The sequence below is a fragment of the Phodopus roborovskii genome, unplaced genomic scaffold, assembly GCF_943737965.1.
Source record: "Phodopus roborovskii unplaced genomic scaffold, PHOROB, whole genome shotgun sequence".
Lineage (NCBI taxonomy): Eukaryota > Metazoa > Chordata > Mammalia > Rodentia > Cricetidae > Phodopus > Phodopus roborovskii.
In genome coordinates, this window is record NW_026125397.1 from 24,869,782 (window position 1) to 24,890,898 (window position 21,117).

The 21,117-nt window shown below is 45.7% G+C and overlaps 1 protein-coding gene across 1 annotated transcript in view; it reads right to left on the reverse strand.

Annotated features, from left to right (window-relative positions):
• The window catches only part of Afg1l (AFG1 like ATPase), a 121,481-nt gene that overhangs the window by 80,642 nt on the left and 19,722 nt on the right, over positions 1-21,117 (reverse strand). Inside the window, exons 3-5 of the mRNA XM_051175577.1 lie at positions 13,758-13,809; positions 5,107-5,208; positions 4,049-4,179 (exon numbers count right to left, since the gene is read on the reverse strand). Coding sequence (XP_051031534.1) covers positions 4,049-4,179; positions 5,107-5,208; positions 13,758-13,809 — 285 coding nt within the window. The remainder of the gene's footprint in view (positions 1-4,048; positions 4,180-5,106; positions 5,209-13,757; positions 13,810-21,117) is intronic.

A 21,117-nucleotide genomic window follows, 5' to 3' on the forward strand; every position in this document is an offset into this window, starting at 1 on the left:
TTACCCCAGGCTTAAGGATGACTTCTGTTTCTACTCGATCCAGCAAGCTTAAGGATGACTTCTGGGTTTTGAGGTTCTGTTTAAACACCCCCAAATCCCACCTTACTCTACAGCCAGAAGCTAACCACATAATACAAGATTTTGTGAACTAAGGAAAATACATAACATAGCTGCTAGGAATCAGAGCCAGGATGCTGGATTTAAACCACAGCTCAGTTACATACCCTCTCTGATTCTCCATTTTCTCACCAATATAATGAAAGCAGCAGCAATACCTAGTTGCAAAACTTTACTAAGACATAGGTCAAACTCTGAAGAAATGTACTAGAGTTATTATGTATGTATAGTATATAAGCTCTTATAATTCCATATTAATAATGCATTGTTATATAGAATCTTGGTTTTAATCACAGTACAGAGTTTAAGAACAAAGGCATTAAAATATACAGCTCAATAAAAACAAGTTCAAAAAAGAAAAAGAAGAAAGGCATTAGAGTTAGTGGTCAAGAGCAATTTTTGTTCTTCCAGAGGACCCTACTTAGTTCCCAGAACTCAGGTCAGATAGCTCATAGCTGCCTATAATAACAGCTCCAGGGGATCCCTGGTTTCTTCTGGAGGTCACAAACACTCACACTTAAGTGCACACATGTACACAATTAAAAATTAAAATATTGTTCTGGAATTAGCTTAAGACATGGTACATTCATCTATGCTGCAGAACATTTGTTTAATGATGCAAAGATGTGTTGCATTCTTTTATGTTGCATTTGTTTAACTCTGTGAAGCTGTGTTCCTTTGCCTGTCTAAAGCACCTGATGGTCTAATAAAGAGCTGAACGGCCAATGGTGAAGCAGGAAAGGAAAACAAGTGGGGATTCCAGGCAGAGAATAGGAGAAGAGGTAGGTGAAGAGAGAGAGGGGTTAGAAAAGGAGAGGAGAGCCCAGCCACACAGCCGCTGCGGAGTAAGAAGGGAAGAAAGTTACACAGAATAAGGAAAGGTAAAAGCCCCAAGACAATGGTAGATGGGATAATTTAAGTGAAGAAAAGCTGGCTAGCTGGGCGTGGGTGGTGCATGACATTAATCCCAGCACTGGGGAGGCAGAGGCAGGCGGATCTCTGTGAGTTCGAGGCCAGCCTGGTCTACAGAGGAAGTTCCAGGACAGGCTCCAAAGCCACAGAGAAATCCTGTCTTGAAAAAACAAACAAAAAAAGAAAGAAAGAAAGTGAAAAAAAAAAAAAAGAAAGAAAGAAAAGAGAAAGAAAAGCTGGCTAAAAAATAAGCCAAGCTAAAGCCAGGCATTCAAAAAATAAGAATAAATCTCTATGTATTTATTTGGGAGCTAGGTGGCAGGGCCCTAAGGCCCCAAAGGCAGAGAATAAAAGAGAAAGCCAACTACAAAATATTTTGTTTATAAAAAAACAAATCATAGGGGCCAGACATGATGGAGCACAACTTTAATCCCAGCACTCAGGAGGCAGAGGGAAATTAATCTCTTTGAGTTCGAGGCCAACCTGGTCTATAAGTAAGTTCCAGGACACCCAGGGCCACATAGAGAGGCCTTGACACAAAGAAAACCGAAACCAAAACAAACACATGGGCACACAGAAAGCACCCAGGAAACAGTAGCCAACATCCTTGAGCATACATGAGGGGCTGACTCGTCCAGTGAGCATGAAGCTGTAGGTTCATCTACGGCTCCAAAATGAAGGGAAAAGACAGAGTCTACACAACAGAAGTAATGGATCAGCCCAACAGATAAATAAGCAACACCTCAAACAGTTCACGAAAGACCAGCTTAGTAAAAAAAAAAAAAAAAAAAAAAAAAAAAAAATCAAAGGAGAAAATGTATATTACCGCACAAATAATATAATTTAAATAATAAGAGCATTTTTGCCTATTAACAATGAAAAGAGATCAGACACCTCGGGATGTTGATAGGAGAAATGTGGCTGAGGTTTTAGTCTTCGGGTTCTAAGACGCTGACTCTGCTCGAGAGGTACAGCTATTAAACACAAGGCGAGCAATCTTTATGCGACAATGCTGTAGGCAAAGCTTAAGGGACCATCCAGGCAGGAGTTTAGAAGACCAGAACGCCAAAATATAGACAATAAAGACTGCTCATGAGGTTTCGGACAAAAAGGACTCTGTCTGGAAATGGGCTAGAGGCCATTTGTGTTATATGCTGGCAGAGAACGTGGCGTGATCTGCTCACGTCCTGACGTTTTCAAGTGAGGCTGAATTCAAAAGCAATGAGCTTTTCATTGCGGGGGTGGGGGAGGCTCAGCATAGCATGGCATTCATGGGGTTACAAGGAGAAAGGAGAGCAAAGAACAGAGCAGGCAGCTTAGAGAAGAATTAGAATGAAGTTCAGAAGCCAAGAAAAGAACATGAGCGCATTTAAAGCTGTGGACAGGGCCTGGAGAGATGGCTGAGCGGCTGAGCGGCCAAGAGCGCTGGCTGCTCTGGTCCCCACCACCCACACGGTGGCTCACAACCATCTGTAACTGCAGTTCAGGGGATCTGGTGTCCTCTGAAAGCGCCAGGCACACCTGCAGTGGACTCGATTGCATGCGGGCAAACACTCACACAGCTAAAATAAAGATAAATAAATCTTAAAAACAAAAAATGAAGGTTTGCACATCATCGGCTCTTCCAGAGGACCTGGGCTCAGTTCCCAGCACCCACACGACAGCTCACAGTGGTCTGTAACTCAGTTCCAGGGGACCTGGCACCCTCTTCTGCCTCTGAAAGCACAAGCATGCACGTGGTGCATACAGGCAGATGAAATCGTAAATGAATACATGGCCAGCTGTGGAGATGCACACAACACTCAGGAGGTTAGTACACAGAAATGATCTGTGTGAGTCCGAGGCCAGCCTGGTCTGTATAGAGCCCCAAGCCAGCTGGAGCCACCCAGTGACCCTGTCTAGAAACAGATAAACAAGCAAGGCGATGGATGAGCAGGATGTGCACGAAACTGCGGCTACTTAGAAGAGCTTTGTTAAAGAGAGGCCTTGCCCGGACTGGGCAATGGGAAACATGCCTTGAGGCAAGACCTCAACCACCAAAGGCTTTCATTGGAAAATACAGTACCTATTACAGATAGAGACAGAGGTGCTCTGGTCTAACAGGGTCCCTCTACAAGTGTCCCCCGGTTAGATCAAATTCATAAGAAACACGGGTCCAAGGTTTCTGACACGCTTTCGGATTACCTGCTTATAGGCAGGCGTAGTCTATTTAGGGGTGGAACAGAAAAGGACCTGTGACAAGAAACCAGGCCACCGGGGCAACTATCAAACCAAGTGTGGATGTCATGTCGCAGCAGGTGACAATACACACCCCTCATCCTTCGGGGCCTCGGGTGGCTTGAATGAGAATCGTCCCTATTCAGGGAGGATTAGGAGGGGTGGCCTCATTGGAGGAGGGCTTTGAGGTTTAAAGCCCTAGTTTGTGTCTACTTGTCAGCTCTCCGCTACTGCTCCCACACACCTGCCTGCCGCCACGCCACGCTCCCCACAATGGTGACCATGGGTCAATGCTCTCAAACTGCAATCAAGCCCCCAGTAAATTCTCCCTCCTATAAGTCGCCTTGCTCTCTCACAGCAATAGAACAGTAACTACGACACTCAGCTTGTACAGGGAAACCCTCTTGTTGTCTCTGGTAAGCTGGGCCTGATTAAACATTAGCAACGCAACGTAGGTGTTCATTCTTGATTCCTTCTCCCCATTAGTCAGCCTTCTCAAATAGGAACACTTAGTCCCATTCCCTGAACCCATCAGGCAGTGCACAATCGAAAACTGCAAACACAGCTCCAGGTGACCCAGTGCCTCAGGCAGTGCACAATCGCAAACTGCAAACACAGCTCCAGGTGACCCAGTGCATCAGGCAGTGCACAATCGCAAACTGCAAACACAGTTGCAGGTGACCCAGTGCCTCTGGCCTTGGCGAGCACCCGCACACTCATACACAACCACGTAGTGCACACATACAACTTAAAATAATAAAAAAGTCTAAATGTAACAAAAAAAGAAAACCCCCAATGTTACCTGAAATTCATCAAAACATAGGAGACAAGCTTCTTGGCTGATTTCTTCGGCTATGGGAGCTATCGGGTCATAGGACTTAGTCATGAATCCTGCCTTCCTTTTTGGCAAGCTCTGTTTAAGGCGATGTATTCCTTAGATACATGAATGAAACAGACAAAAATATTATATTAATAGAACATGTTAAGGAACTAGAATGTATTTCTAATCTCTGAAATTTAACCTGGACATGAAAATTAAATTTAAACCCCACGTGTAATGGAGTTCAATCGTTCAATCATCACAGTTTGATTATTGAAAAGCACTGTACTTTCTCTGCTTCAAAACAAGTTATTCAAACATTACAGTCTCAAAACTTTAAGGGTGAGTCAAGGTCATTCCGTCTCATGGCTGGATCATTTTATTACTTTATGGACGGCAGGGAAAGGCAGGTGGACACATCAGCAAAGTGGAATTGGTCCTGGGTTTAAGTGATGAGAGTAGGGTCAGGAAACCGGCCTGTGAAGAACGCATCTTGTCCAAGAGTATCCAATGACTCCAACCCAGGACATTCAACCCACCACTGCTCACTCACCAAATTTACACAAAACACTGAACGTGCCGGGCGAAAAGCAGTGCTCCTACTCTAGGGAGGTACAGATGATAGGCAAACCGTGCAGACAATGAAATAATCTACACACACCAAGACATGGGCAAGACGGAGCACACGTGAATCCTGCCAGTGGAAGATCATGCAGAAGGGTCAGGCTGTCTCAGAAAAGAATCGAGAAACCTGGTGAGGCGCACGATTTAATCCCACTACAGAGTGAGTTCCAGGACAGGCTCCAAAGCTACAGAGAAACCCTGTCTCAGAAAACAAACTAACAAACAAAAGAACAACCTGGAGGTGCATTCTCATTTTCCATATACGCGAAGCAAAAGATACCAAAGAAAATCTTACTTCAAGCAAGAGCCTGATTTTTTTTCCCCAGCACATACGGTCAATCACTGAAAAGGAAAATTGATTTTGTGGCCATCACACTGAAAGACCACTGGCTGCTTGGGGTCACTCGCTAACTTACTTCTGTGCACATCTAGCATGAAGCCATGAAAATGGACCCGTTTTTTCCTCTTCATCTCCACATAGGTATAAAACATGTCCATCACCATTGTTTTCCCTGTACCTGAAAAATAAAAATAAAAAAAAAAAAATTAAGAATGCCGTTAAATGGCATGTGCTGATTACACTAATGATTGTTCATTAGCTTTGAGATAATGAGACTTCGTGCATTGCTGCGCTCTGCTGGGTCGGGGGAGGCGTTTCCTACTGAACTGGCTTTAAAAGATTGATGTTCCCTGTTTTCGTCATAATCCTGCTTTTAGTCAACATGGAGAGGTAAGGCATAGCCTGGCATGGTTTCTAGCTGTCTTTCTTCTGTCTAAAAGACCAGAATGAGTTAATCTACTGGCATTACTATCTATCAGGAACTATGGGAAATTCTGAAATTAAAAGTGAAGAGAGAAGCTGGCAGGACAGCTCAGCAGGGCCTCTCTCTCTCTCTCTCTCTCTCTCTCTCTCACACACACACACACACACACACACACACACACACACATCAAATCAGGAGATGCAATTACTAAAATTCAAGGGCATCTTAGCAAACAGGAAGATATAGACTCATCTTTGGGCTTTTCTCTACTCCAGGATATATTAAACCCATGACATTTCTTTTTGTTTTATTTTATTTTTCTTTGGTTTTTCGAGACAGGGTTTCTCTGTAGCTTTGGAGGCTGTCTTGAAACTGGCTCAGTAGACCACGATGGCCTCAAACTCACAGAGATCTTCCTGTCTCTGCCTCCAGTAGTGCTGAGATAAAAGCCGTACACCACCACGGCCCAGCTTCCTTTCTTCCTTTTTTTTTTTTTTTTTTTTTTTTTTAAATTTTATGTGTGTGGTTGTTTTGTTTGCATGTGTGTCTATAAACCACGTGCATGCAGTTTCCTTGGAGGCTAGAAGAGGGTGTAGGATTCCTCTTGTGACTGGAGTTACTGATGGTTGTGAGCCACCATGTGGATGCTGGGAATTGAACTCAGGTCCTTTGCAAGAGCAACAATCCCTTAACCCCTGAGCCAACTCTCCAGCCCCCAAGTCCATGCCATCTCAATGCCAGGTCCTTTGTATGTGGAAATCCAGCTCCTAGTCAGACTTTTCCAGAAAAGTCTCACTTAAATTGAAAAGTGACTCTGCAAGTCTTCAGTGCAGTACTCCTGGTAGAATAAGCAACAGCAGATCCTCAATCATTACATTTACCAAAAATGCAAAGCAGTAAACTTTCAGATTCCACTGCATCTAACACTAACCCAGCAAAGAACATACACTTGAACTTGATATTTGTGTGAACTCTGTCAAATGATCTTAAAATGGAGAAGATCATCATGTGAGCTGGAAGCTAGCCTGAGTTATATGTCTCCCCCCCCAAAAAAAAAATGCTAGGCGTTGGTGGCACACACCTTTACACAAACCTTTAATCCCAGCACTTGGGAGGCAGAAGCAGGTGATCTCTGTGAGTTCGAGGCCAGCCTGGTCTACAGAGCGAGTTCCAGGACAGCCTCCAAAGCTACAGAGAAACCCTGTCTTGAAAAAAGAAAAATAAAATATTAGGTTACATAAATATTCAAGCTCTTACTTAAATACAATAAGTATTCACTTAATCAATAGATTTGCTGAATGTCCACATGGATAAGATGCTACTGACTGCAGGTGCTCTGGGAACAACAGGAACACCTGGGATCAATATGAGTTCCTCATCGAGCTGGGCTACGCTAGGAGTTCAAGGCCACCGTGGACTACAGCAAGACCCCGCCTCAAGAAAATGTGAGACAAATTGCTAAGTGTTTATGACAGGGTTAATAATAAGTAGGTGAGCTGTAGCCAATCATCAGCGTACACATTGTTCTGCGGGAGGTGAGGGAAATGGAAAGGTGTTAGCACATGGCTCAGTGACACATGCTGTGAGAGCACATAGGAAGACGGTAAAATATAAATACCAAAGACACAAAAAGCACTGATCATATGAATAATATGAATATATAAAACAGTCTTCAGAAACTAAGAAGGGGGCAAATAGGCCGGCCCGGCAGGTTAGGACACACAGCATACCTGGCAACTAGAGTTAAACCCTTGCGTCCCTCTCCTCCCCACTCCACCCCTCCCCATCCCCGCCCCCACTCCCACCCCTCAAAGTGGAAAGAGAGAATAAAATCTCCTAAGTTGTTATCTGATCTCCAATATACACCGTAGCAAATGCACGTGTGCTTGCAAACTGAAGAAGATAGTCAAGTAATAAAGTAATGTTTACATTAAAAACAACAACAAAGAACAAGATGGGTATAGTAAAGGCCTGTAATCGTAGCCCTTGAGAGGTTGAGGCTAGTTTGGCTATATAAAGAGTTAGAGGCCAGGCTGCACTATATGAAACCCATCTTAGAACAAGAGTAACAAAAGGTGTGTGGATGGGGGGTTGATAGCTAACAAAGACCCTGGGGGGAAAAGAATACAAATGTAAGATGATGAGTGTCAGCCCTAAGTACTGATCACATAATCCAGTAAAAAGGCCGAGATGCCCAAACACACAGGATAAAAGTAAAAACTGAGGGCTTTAGAGGTGGTGCAGGGTTAGGAGCACTGGCCGCTCTTCCTAAGGACTCTGGTTCGATTCACAGCATCACATGGTGGCTCACCATCATCCCTTCCAAGGGACCTGACACCCTCTTCTGGTCTTAGGGGCAATGTGCATGTGATTCGCTGACACCCAAACACCCATAGTTAATTAGCTAATTAATTAATTAAAGCCCAAAAACTCAAATACAAAGGCAGACTGAGCTCTGCCCCAGAAATACTCATCCTAAGAAAGCTGCAGTGGTCACAGGAATATCAGACAGACTGGACAAGTAATCAGGAATATTGCTAAAGATAAAGAACAATGCTCCATAAGATAATTGGTGCATCTAAAAGGTAGAATGGCAGGGGTCGCTGTGGCTCAGATCATAGGAGGCTGGGGCTGTGAGCCTGAGTCCAGTCCATATCAAAGGAGAGAAGAGCAACATAGTGTCACTCACAGAGCTTCACAGCATTAAATGAAACTAAAGGGGGAACAGTCTAATCAGCAGTAAATGTAGGAGGCGTTGGAAAAAGACAAAAGAAAAAGAAATGCAATGAGAATACAGATTTCCATAACATTTGACAAACTGAGGCACAGAACGTTACGCACAGCAGGAAGTGGATAGTGTTTTCACAGACACCTGAAACAGTCAACGGTAGCAGGCTTTCTTGGACCACCAGCCCCCAAACCATGGCACGGATGGAGACTTATTAGTCATGTGAGTGCTCGGCCTTAACTTACACTTGTTTCCAGCTAGCTTTTCTTTATTTAACTTTAATGAACCCACTCCTATTCGTCTGTGTGCTGCTCTGAGGCTGGTTTCCCTCATCTGTGTACTGTTCATCCTGTTCCCTGCTTCCTCCTGTCTGTCTGTCTGTCTGTCTGGCCCCTGGCTGGCTGGGGGGGCTGCCCTTTTCTCTCTGCCCACCAGCCCTGCCTACCCTCCCTCTGTCTAGCTGTTCGCCGTTCAGCTCTTTATTAGACCAGTCAGTCAGCTGCCTTAGGCAGGCAAGGTCAAACGGCAACACATCTCCACATAGTTAAACAAATATTCTACTCCATAACATTCAACCCTAACTCATAGTTAGGCTTCTGAAATATGAAAGGAATTGAGTCAGACAGACCGTTTTCTGGGACCACAATAAAATCAGTCAGATGTTTAGGAACTTATCAACAGGTAGGTAGGTAAAACTTGCAGCCCCACACGCCCTCCCACAGCAGCCTGAGCTCTTTCTAGAGCCCTCCACTTAGGACATTTTAAACATGGGGCAGGGGTTAAAAGACAGAAAGAGCTGCCCCTGGAGAACAGGAGACAGGCCTCCGGCTTCTCGCGGGAGAGTCGTACCTCGTTGTCTTTGCAATAACCACGTACAGGACTTGGTGGGGTTTGAAGTTGTGTTTTAAAGGTGCCCAAGGACTTTAAATTAGACCAGGACAAAGCAACACTTCAGATCCCAGGAACTAAGTGGAAAGTTAACCGTAAACTAAAATTAACAGGAGAAAATACGTGGGCAGGAGTAGGCCCACACTTAAGGGTACGTCCAGGCCTGATTCTTACACAAAGTGCCTTTAATTGCAGGGAATGTCTTATGCAGGCAGTCTGCGCAGCAGGGTTAATTGGATTGAAACTCTTGATCCTGGACTGGCAGAGCCCTCGATCAGACTCCAGGGTGAAGGGCTCCTTCCCCTTTCCACCCCCACCCCCATTACTTTCTGTCTCTCTGTACTGCTTCTAACAAAATGAAAAGCTGAGTACTGCCAAAGCAACTCTTGTTTTATAACTTCACAGGCTTATAGTAAAAAGCAACACTTTAAAATCTATAGGAATTTATCCTATTCTACAAAGTCAGAAAAGGCAGCAAATGAAACAAAGGAAATGTAAGAAAGGAAATAATAAAATCAAGAAATCAAAAAACCAAAAGCTAAATCACTGAAAACATTGGAAACAAAATAACCTTATCTCAACTATACAATATAGAGAGGAAAGAAAGCAATGGCTGGGAAATGCCCAAAGCCTGTCGTTTGTGTGAGGTGCCCTAAGGGCGTTTTTTCTAGGACACACCCCAGTCTCTGATATCAAAGCCATCTCCATCCTTAGCTCCAGGAGGGTATTTGAGGGGCCTTTGGGAGGTCCCAGAGCATAGCGGTACCTAACCATGAGGCATTGTGGCACACATACCTAACAATCCCGGGGCTCGGAGGCCAGTCCCCAGTCTCAGCTCCACACTGAGTTTGAGCCCAGCTCAGATTAAATAAGACGCCATCTCAAAAACCAAAACAGCAAAATAAAGACTGAACTCGGGTGCTCTGCTTGCTGGCAGGCATGACAGTGACACACTTTACTGCTTGGCAATATTACGGCAGGCCCCCAAATTAAACACAGTACACCTCCATCTAGCAACCCCACTTTGGGGAACATAAAATGACTGAAAGTAAGAATGCAAACAAAGATCTATATGTGCATTAATGTTCAGTAGTATTATTCACAACAACTGACGACAAATGACTCAAGATACCCACGGGTAGATAACAACCTGTGATTGATTGTTTTGTTTTGTTTTTTTTTTCCCCTGCAAAAGTATTTTTAGTTTGTTCATTATACCGTCTTCAAATTTTCTCACTTCAAACCAATAGCTTAGAGTTTATTTTAAACTATACTGAGGGTTTGGAAAAGGGAGGAGTATGAGAACAAAGAATTTAGGGGGAAATGTCTGATGTGTAGAACAATACAGATGAATCTTGAAGGTAACTTGTTACGTAAAATAAGCCAGACACGAAAAGCCTGATACTGGATGATTCCCTTCCTGTGAGCGGCCTAGAGCAGTCAGAATCACATCACAAGGGACAACGGTGCTCCAAGGACTTGAAGGCTGAAGGGAATGGGGAGCGGATGGAATTAGGGAAAAAAAACCCGTGAGTGAGCAATGGCCGCTCTGTGTATGTGTTCAGTACCTCTCCAAAGCACACACACACAAAACACACTGCCTGGCACAGGGCAGACACCCTAAAGCACCTGTCCACTGGAGAGAACAAGGTCGGAGGGCCGTGGGGAAAAAGTGGAAGGCGCCGGACACCAAATTCTACCAAGTTCACAATGTTGCTTTAGTCTCTAAGAATCATAAATTAAACCTGGTGTTTTCTCAAGAGCAGGATAGTACCAGGGATTAACCGAAAGCCCCCAATTAGGAGTCAAAAAAAACTGGAGGTTCCTTCTCCCAGCTCAGCTCTCCCCTGCAGAGAAAGCAGGAAGTGGGGTCCACCCCCAGGCCCCCACAACTGTGCTCTAAATTCTGCCAACTTCAGAGATCGGCGTGAGCGTAGGCAAGCCAGGCTGCTGCGGGCAGGGACAGTAAGGACAGGACGGGCCAGGCTGCTGCGGGCAGGGACAGTAAGGACAGGACGGGCCAGGCTGCTGTGGGCAGGGATAGTAAGGACAGGACGGGCCAGGCTGCTGCGGGCAGAGACAGTAAGGACTCACTTGCATTCTCTTCCAATGGTCTAGATAAACCCTTAACCCTGCTGGCACCACAGCAGTAAAGACTTAAGCGCCACCCCCCCCCCAAAAAAAAAGGAGGGAAGAAGAAAGGGAAGGTGGGAAGGAGGAAAAGGTTACACCTGTGTTAAAGATTCTGCAAGGCCAAATGACTAAACTTCAAGATTAAGGAGAGTTAAAATGTTACAAACCAGAGCCAGATTCTCGCAGCTATTTTTAGGCCCTTTGAAAGCCACCCATTCGCCACACCTGTGTCCACCAGCAGCCTTGTGACTGTCCAAACTTTAAACATATTAACAGACCACTAACCCAAACCCTAAGAATGTTATCAGATGTTGCCTCATACCTACAGCGGTGTCTTGCTTGGCTGTGACCCATGGACCCGCCAATGTATTTGATTTGTAGCCTCCTTTGTTCTGTGACTGCTAGGACCTGATGGAAGCATTTCCTCGGTGGAGCGTGGTGTTTGGAGAACCTGAACCTGGCTGATCACTTAGCTCCAGAAAAAAAAAAAAAAAGAAAGAAAAAAAAAAAAAAGCACCTCTTACTCTCTGTGAGGTGAGAATCGCATTTCTGCTTTGACAGTGGTCTGCTGGGCAAGAGCTGTGACAGGACTGGCTATGTGCCAAGAGTGAAGACACAAAGTATCACCATAGAGCTTTCAGCCTCTGAATGGGGTGAGCTAAGGAAGCTCTACTGATGAAAACCGTTTTCTTGAAGTTTGAACTGTAATGTTAGTCCACCAACTTAAATACCAACCTTGTGACGGTTCCAGGATACAGGGTACACCCAAGTCTATGAATACAGCATGGCGGGCGGGCACCACAGAGCACAGGGCAGTGGGGGAGATGAGGGTGGCAATGGGGCACCAGGAAGCGAGCACCCTCCTTCCCAGGAGACCTCGCTAGACCTAACCACCATTTCTCAAGTCCAAAATGGGATGGCAAAGAGTAAGCGTTTGGGGTGGCATTCTGAGGCCGTTCTAGCCGAGAGCCCCCCCCCCAAAAAAAACGAGAACTTGACTTCTTATTACCTTTTTTTCTGAGTATTCTAAACTGATTCTAGCCACCAAAAGTTCTCACTTCCTAGTTCAGGATTTGTCTCTCTTCTCCTCTGTACTACAAAGGCTTTTTTTTTTTTTTTTTTTAATAATTCATTTGACTTTATGTGCATTGGTATGAAGGGGCCAGATCCCCTGGAACTGTAGTTACAGACAGCTGTGAGCTGCCATGTGGGTGCTGGGAATTGAACTCAGGCCCTCTGGAAGAACAGTCAGTGCTCTTAACTGCTGAGCCATCCCTCCAGCCCCTTATAAAGGTATTTTAACCAACAGCATGTACCCAGCCTACACTGAACATCCCAGACTATTCCCTCCCTCCCTCCCTCTCTCTTCCTCCTCATTGTTTTGTTTTATTTGAGGCAAGACCTTACAACATAGCCCAGGCTAGCCCCAAGCTCATGTTCCTCCTGATGTTGGGATCGCAGGTCTGAACCTCATTCGTGACTGGTTTTTCCAAGGGTTCAGATGCTTTATTCATGCTGTCTGTCCACTCAATTAGTTAGATTATGGGAGCAACCTTCACCAGTCTTGTTTTTCAAGATCTTTTGCAGATCTTTACTAACTATCTTATTTACGGTTAAGTGACTAGGGAACAACAAAGAACCGATTTTTGCAATGACTGAGCATGAAAGCGAAGGCACAGGAAGTACAATGCTCTCCCAAACAACAAAAGCTGGACAGAGTGAGGCTGCGGGCGGTGCCCGGGGTGCAGGGGGCTGCGGGCGGTGCCCGGGGTGCAGGGGGCTGCGGGCGGTGCCCGGGGTGCAGGGGGCTGCGGGCGGTGCCCGGGGTGCAGAGAGCTGCGGGCGGTGCCCGGGGTGCAGGGGCCTGCGGGCGGTGCCCGGGGTGCAGGGGGCTGCGGGCGGTGCCCGGGGTGCACACACAAAACACCACCCAGCACCCGCTGTAAGTGAAAAGGAACATCACCTCAGAAGTCACAACCAGCCTAGCAGCGAAGGAAAGGCAGGTCCGCCCCCATGGAACTAGTAGATTGAGGAAGCAGTGCAGGGACGCCCCAAGCACATCTCCTAACTGATTTCAAGGAGACTGCAGGGCAGGCTGGTGCTGAAGCAGGAGCAGCGCTTGAGTCCACTAAACTGAGACCCGCAAAGGAGCCTAGTAAGACCCGGTTTGCGGGATGAGTGTGGGATGACAATAACGATAACCAGGTCATTACTCTACCTATGGGCTTAGATTGTGAATAGAAATCTGTGTGAAAATTAAAAAGGCAAAAGCATAAGCTTAACTTTAAGTCAGCTGAGTGCAGGGCACAGTGATAAGATCTGTCTGTGCAGTCAGCCACAGGCTAGTCCTGCAGGCCGGCTCGACTCTCTTCGTGCACAATAAGCTCTCACATGGTACCTGATTCTACCAAGGTGGAGAAGTGATGGTGAAAGCTGAGCTCACTGTCCCTCCCTCCCACTCACACCCCTTATCCAGGTCTCCCAAGTTTGGGACTGACAGAAGCTCCTGCTTCCCCCCCCCCCACCCCCTCCCCGGGACTTATTCAACACTTACCAACGTCTCCATAAACATACAGTCCCTTTGGAGGTTTATTCCTTGAAAAAAGCTGCAAATTAAGAACAAATTACAAATTTTCTATCATGAAATGAATTACACATAAGCAATCATACACACAAGGTTCCCAGCTGTGCTATATATAGGGCGTCCAGGGGGCAATTATACACAATAAGTAGAAAAGAAAAAGAAAAAACTTCGTGTGAAAGTCTGCAAAGCCAAAATATTGGACAGTCTTTAAAAGGAAAGTATTTTTGATAGGCTATAGCACAGATAAATCTCGAGGGCATTGTGTTAGTAAAATAAACTGGTCACACAAAGACAAAATACTTCCGACCCTCATATGAGGGACTCCGTGGTGAGGAATTAGTTTAGGAGATACAGTGTTGCATTTGAGTAACAGGAAGAGACAGGTAGGAGAAACACACACATTTATGTTGGCATTTACTGCCACAGAGCTGTGTAATTAAGAACAGTTAAGATGGGTAGCATGGCTGCTATCCCAGCACTCAGGAGGCTGAAGCAGGAAGATGCCTGGATGTCCGTAACCACACCTATGGTTTAAAAGGCAAAATCTGAAAACTCAGCTCAGACTCTGATCCATAATGCTCTAGCTTCTGCTTTATAACCCACAGGCTCATTCTAACTCTACTAACGTCTTCTCCGGACATGGGCCACACCCTGCCACAGGTCAGGCAAGCGCATCTTCTCCACCTTGGTTCCAACATCTGTATAACTTCCTGTTCCCCTGCAAGTCACTCTTCTTAAGTTTCAGCTGAAAACAGATTCCCATTCCTGCCAACATCTCTTAGTTTTTCTTTCTTTCTTTTTTGAGTGAAACATTGTGTAACTATATTTTCAACTTGCCAAAACAAAACAAACAAAATTACACTGGGTATGAGTGTGAGTGTGTATGAGTGTGAGTGTGTGTGTGGTTTTTCAAGGCAGGGTTTCTCATTGTAGCTTTAGAGCCTGTCCTGGAACTCCATTTGTAACCAAGCTGGCTTAGAACTCAGAGATCCACCTGCTTCTGCCTCCAGAGTGCTGGGATTAAGTAAGGCATGTGCCACTATCCCTGGCTGCATTACACTCTTAATGTTAGAACAATGTAAATTTGAAACCTAACATAAAACCTAATAATCTCTAAGGATATTCTGCATGTCAGAAGTCTTTTAAAAGCAATGTTCCGTATTAGTTAACTGGGGGTGTTAAACACAATGTACACAAAATGTTGTAGTTGGTTTTGGTTTTGGTTCTGGCTTACAGACAGTATAGCCTTGTGGTGCATAGCCTTGGCAGACCTGGAACTTGCTATGTCGATCAGGTGTGAGCTGCCAGGCCTGGAATAGTTTTTCCTCTGGTGCTGAGGATGGATGAGCGGCTCCATGTCAGAACACTTCCTCACACGTGAAGTGGCCAGGTCTCCCAGTTCGGGACTTAAGCAGGCACGAGGCAGCACTTAGGGCTTCTCTTCTTTTTTACTTCCTATCCGGTGATCCAGTGCATTTTAGAAGAGTACCCTGTCAGATTTTTGTATGTTATATGTATAATTTATGCTACATTGCTTTATATATTTTAAGATGTATTCTATTAACTATTTGAAAATGTAATACTGTGTATTTGGGTCATATTCACTTCTTACTCCTCTCCTTAAATTAAACTGAATTTGGGCTTGGTTTGGTGAATTTTTAGGGGGAAAATATGTTTTGCAGTCCCAGCACTCAGAAGGCAGAGGCAGGAAAATCTCAAATGCAAGACTAGTCTGAGCTAAATAGCAAGACACTGTCTCAAAAAAAAAATCATTTTTAAAATCCTACCCATAATGATCCACTGTGATTCTCATGGATGCCCTAAGTTAAGAGGCTTCTGCCTTTCTGGGACATCCACCCACTACTCCAGCATGATTTCCATTAGGACAACCGCCTAATAAAGGTGTTGCTCTTAAGATAAAAAAGTATTGTTTTCAGTTTGTTTAAAATGCAGGGATATTACTTTTCCTGTTTCTCCCTCCCCCCCCAATGCATTATTATCTCCCCAAATGGCAGGAGCAGAGACAATGATTCCAGCTGAGCATAATTACATCTTTTAAAAACTGGCATTACAGCAGTCTCCACGTGGACCACTTTTGATAAAAGTATATCCTTCAGGTTTCTACAGATCCTTAAAAACTAAAAAACAGAACTATATGTTAGCATCCATAAACTCTCTTTAAATGAAAATGTTTTTTTTTTTTAATGGCTTTAGCTGATTTTCAAAAGAACCCTCCTAACCTAAAGTACATCAATTTGCTCAGTTTACTAGTATAATTAAGCCTATTTAAGTATCTAAATAAAGAGGCTTTCAAATTCTACAAAAAACACATGCAAGAAATGGCTTGCAAAGCAGCAGCTAGAAGCTAGTCATGGAGCTGTAGATGGAACAGGGATGTGTCAACTACCCCAGACACCTTCAGTGAGTGTGTCCCCCTTGCTCAAATAAGCCCAGTCCTGTTGGCTTAGTGTCATCATCGAGAAGAGGTGTTGCAGGGGATGACAGTGCATGGCAAGTTCAGACATTCAAACCCACACAGCTTTCCTCGTGCATAGAGAAGGCCCAAGTGTGTTCATCTACCCACTGATTCCCGTCATTTGGGTTTCAAATTGATTTTTACTGTGGGATTTAAGCATCTGAAGGAAGGGAGGGAGGAAGGGAGAGGGAAAGGAGGAAGGAAACAAGCAAGGGAGGAAAAAGTAGAGGGAAGGAGGGAGGGACTTGTTGGGCCTAATGGTGCTCACTTATAGTTCTTGCTACTCAGGACTCGGATGCAGAAGGACTGGGGCCCAAGAACCAGAAAGCAGCCTGGTGAGCATCATGAGGCCCTGTCTGTACTGAGGGAACAGACAAAACAGCTGCTCAGTCTCTGCTTGTACCAGAATATACAGAAACAAATAATTTTTAACTTTTTTTTAAAAGCTAGTTTCTTTATTTATTCTGTGTGCACTGGTGTTTTACCTGTGTGCACGTCTGTGTGAAGGTGCCAGATCCTTTGGAACTGGAGTTAGTCAGTTGTGAGCTGCCATGTGAGTGCTGGAAACTGAACCTGGGTTCTCTAGGAAGAGAAGCCAGTGAGTGCTCTTAACCTCTGAGCCATCTCTCCAGCCCAGTTTTTAACCTTTTAAGACAAGGTCTTGCTGGGTAACCCAAGCTAGCTTCAAACTCTGATCCTCCTTCCTCTCCCTCCCCAGTGCTGGGACCTGCGGTGCAGTAAAGTATGTTTGAGCACTCCTAGGTCCCACTGGGAGACGAGTGACAAGGGCAGTTCTCCAGCGAGTCCTCCGTGGTCATTCTGACCTGGGCCCTGTCTCCCACTAGTCAACGGGACGCCCAGCACATGCACATAATCATCAAAATAACTTAAGACAAAGTCATGGAAACAAACACCTCCTTGCTCTGAACTCTGAAGGGTTCTTAACTGGAGAATTACACTGGGTTTCCCAGCATCTTCTGTACTGGCCAACAGCTATCGCCAAGGGCTCGTTCCCAAAGACGGACACAGAAACAAGACACACAGACAAGCCCAGAGAGCCGCCACAACTGTCTTCAGATCAGCACACAATTATTTTGTCTCTTCCTTTCTTCATTCACTCTACAAACACGGATTGGGCATTAAGTGCCTACTTTATGCCAGCCCTTGGGTTTGATTCTACAGGACCAAGAAGTCCAAGAGAAGAAAGTGTCTGGCAAAGGTGCCTGTGGGCAACATAAGATGGTCCCTAACGTTGGGTGTGGTGGTGCATGCCTTTAATTCCAGCACTTGGGTGACGGAGGCAGGCAGACTTGGACTACACAGCCAGACTTGTCTCAAGGAAACAAAAAAGCAGCATGTGCTAGGAATGTTCTGTGGCCAATGGTATGAACAAGAGGAGACCGTAGAAGAGACACCACACTCCTTTGATTCACTTACAAGCCAACCCAGTGTGCAGACAACAAAGGGCCCCGGGAAAGACTATGGGCCCGCCCTTTGTCATTCCATGGGGACAGTTCCACGGTAGCCTCCACCACCACTGCTATCATGCAGAGTCTCCACACTGCACAGCTGGCATCTCCCGGAGACGCTAGCATACATGGTCATGGCAGTGTGTCCTGAAACATACATTCAGCTGCTGGTCTCTGCACACTCCATGGAAGATAGAAGTATGATGGTTCAGGGTTTCTTTTCTGTTTGTTGTTTATTTGTTTTTTAGATTTGATTGATTGTTGAAGCAGGGTTTCATCTAGCTCAGGCTGACCTTGAACCCCCTATGTACTCAGGGAAGAATCCCCGATCTTTCTGCTGGGATTACAAAATAGCTCCGAGGTAAAGGTGCTGACCACCAAGCCTGACAACTGAACTGATTTTAATATCCAGGACCCATATTGTAGGAGGAAAGAATGGGTTGACCTCCACAGGAGTGCATTCCCACATATACAAATGCACAGTAAAGAAGCAGACGTAATCTGAGGAGGAGAGGAGGAGAAACATAAGAAACCAGTCATGGTGGCGCACACCTATAATCCCAGCTCTTGGGAGGTAAAGGCAGGTGGATCTCAGTGAGTTCAAGGCCAGCCTGGCGTACAGAGCGAGTTTCAGGACAGCCAGGACTACACAGAGACAACCTATCTTAAGAAAGAGGGGGTGGGAAGGAGGGAAGTCATTGAAGACTGAGAAGATGCTCAATGAGTAAAGGCACATGTCACCAAGCTTGGCGAAGCTCAGTCTCTGGGGTCCACATGGTAGAAGGAGAGAACTAACTCTCGAAAGTGGTCCCCTGCCCTCCACATGTGCAGCCTGATACACTCACATATGTATGTTCACACGTGTTCACACAAAAGAAAATGTAGTAAGTGAAAAGCAATTTTAAAAAAGAAACTCCTGGAAGGAAAATATCTAATTCTTGAAAAGATTAATATTCCTAAAAGGATATAATATCTTAGAGGCCCTTAAAGACAACTGCATAGAAACCCATCAGCAACAGGAAATATGGGCTGGGTAGGGCTGTTTTTGGAGGGTGGGTGGGATTAAACCATCCCATCCTATAAACTGCTCCTCCTCTCATGCCCCGTCTTCATGAGGGACGGACCCCTCAGAACACTCCTAGCAGAAGCCTTCCAGTACTCACCCGTGGGACGTGGCACTTAACATAATACTGCGTTTGCTTAAATTAATGAGTGATTTATGAACCAGTAAAAGATGAATGGCAGAAGTACAAAGGCTGAAGCATGGCTGGGGAGATGCCTCAGGGGGGAAACGCGGGGACTTAAGTTCGGATCCCTAGCGCCCATGAAGAAAGCCAGATGTGGAGGGGGAGCAGGCCCTGGAGACCATTTCAGAGTTCCCCATGGTGTATGCGGTCCACTGCTGAGCAGGTACCGATCCTGGAAGAGCGACTGTAGTTGGGCACCCCAGGCGAGCTCCCTTACAAACAGGCTACATTGTGACTGTAGTTGGGCACCCCAGGCGAGCTCCCTTACAAACAGGCTACATTGTGACTGTAGTTGGGCACCCCAGGCGAGCTCCCTTACAAACAGGCTACATTGTGACTGTAGTTGGGCACCCCAGGCGAGCTCCCTTACAAACAGGCTACGGAGACTAGAAAACCCTGCGCCTGCACAGCCCTGATTAATGGAGAGCTAGAATGGAAGGCTCTTTAATTCTCTCCCTCCCTGACTCCAGAAAGGCTTGATTTGGCTGTGTAAAAGTAATTCTAATTATAGTGATTTACATGGACTACTTATCATTTATGCCTAATTACCTCCCAGCACAATAACAATTATGCATACATTAAGTGTGTCAGATTAACCTGGTTGTACGTTTTATTTGGTAACAACGTGTCCACAAGCTCTCATCCCTCACAGTCCGCTGCTCCTGGGGCAGAGGGGATGCTCCGAACGCCTTCAAATGTTTACTGCGGGAGGCATGGCCAGGTGAAGGAGGCGCGTTCCCTTTTATCGTGGCAGTGCAGACTTGGAGGGATTTCTCAGGACTGCAGGGGAGGAAAAGGGAAGAAGTGGACCCATACTCAAAGTCCTCAGAGTCACGGCTCTAAGGCAGAAGAACTCCACAGACATCATTGGGGAAACCATTCACATTCCCTTCCTTGTATTGAAAAGAAATAGGTCTGTAGCTTACTTAAAAATACCGGAAAAGGTTCTCTGTGTGTTTTCTCAGCCTGTGTCAGATGTCTGAGTCCTGGGCTGGAGTTCAAATCCCCAGAACACACAGAACCCACACAAAAAGCCAAGCACATCACTGCGCGCCTGTGATGGTAGTGCCAGGGAGGCGAGTGAGGATGCTCCCTGGGGTCTGGTCCAGCCCACAGGCAAACCCCAGCTGCAGTGAGGGGTCCTGTCTCAAAAAGAGAGGGGGAGGGGGGAAGGTGTTGAAACATGGTCCAAGTATAAAGTAACCGGAGGAGCGTTCTGAGTGCTTGCGAGAAAACTCAAGAAGACAAGAGTCTGTGATCTCACTCTTCACAACAGGGAGTTCTTACACTCACGTGTGCCCTCCCGGGGAGGGGACGGTGCATAGGACTGAGTTTACTTCAGACCGCTCATTACCCTGGCTGTTGTTTGTTTATATGCGTCCATGGAGAAACATGTTTGCACACGTAGGGCTTGTACATTTGCTCGTGTGACTGAGTAAGAACTGTCCGGCGCTCTGAATAACACTGGCTACTACATGGGACCCGTCCACCTCATTTTTAGGCCCCAGCTAAAGCTACATATATGACTTTGCCTTGAGTCTGAGGAGATGCTTTAGTTGGTAGCCTACTTTGTGCCGAAACTTGAGGCCCTGAGTTCAGAACCCTACCACACACATAAATGGCAAGGCACAGTGGTCTGTACCTGTAATTCCAGCTCTGGGGTAGCAGAGGCATGTGGATCTAGCCAATCAGAGAGCTCCATATTCAGTGAGAGACACTGTCTCCAAAATACAGTGGAAGGCCAGAGAGATGGCTCAGTAGGCAAAGGAAGTTGCTGACAACTCTGATAATTAGAATTCAGTCCCCAGAGCCCACATAACGGAAGGAAATAAAATACCCCACAAGTCCCCCCTGTCTTCCAGATGCATACTGTGACACACAGATGCCCACAGTCGTCCATCTCCCTCCCCCATCTCTGTCCCAAACAAAAGACAAAAGGAGGAAGGGAAGGAGGAAAGAGAGGAAGACGCTAGATGCCCTGATGTTGACCTACTGCCTGACACACACACACACACACACACACCAGCACACCAGCACACAAGTGTGCATACAAGGGATCCTATCTCAAGAAATAAAAACAAAACAAACAAAACACCTAAGACAAAGACTTGGCAGCCAGGCTCACCCTTACAACCCTG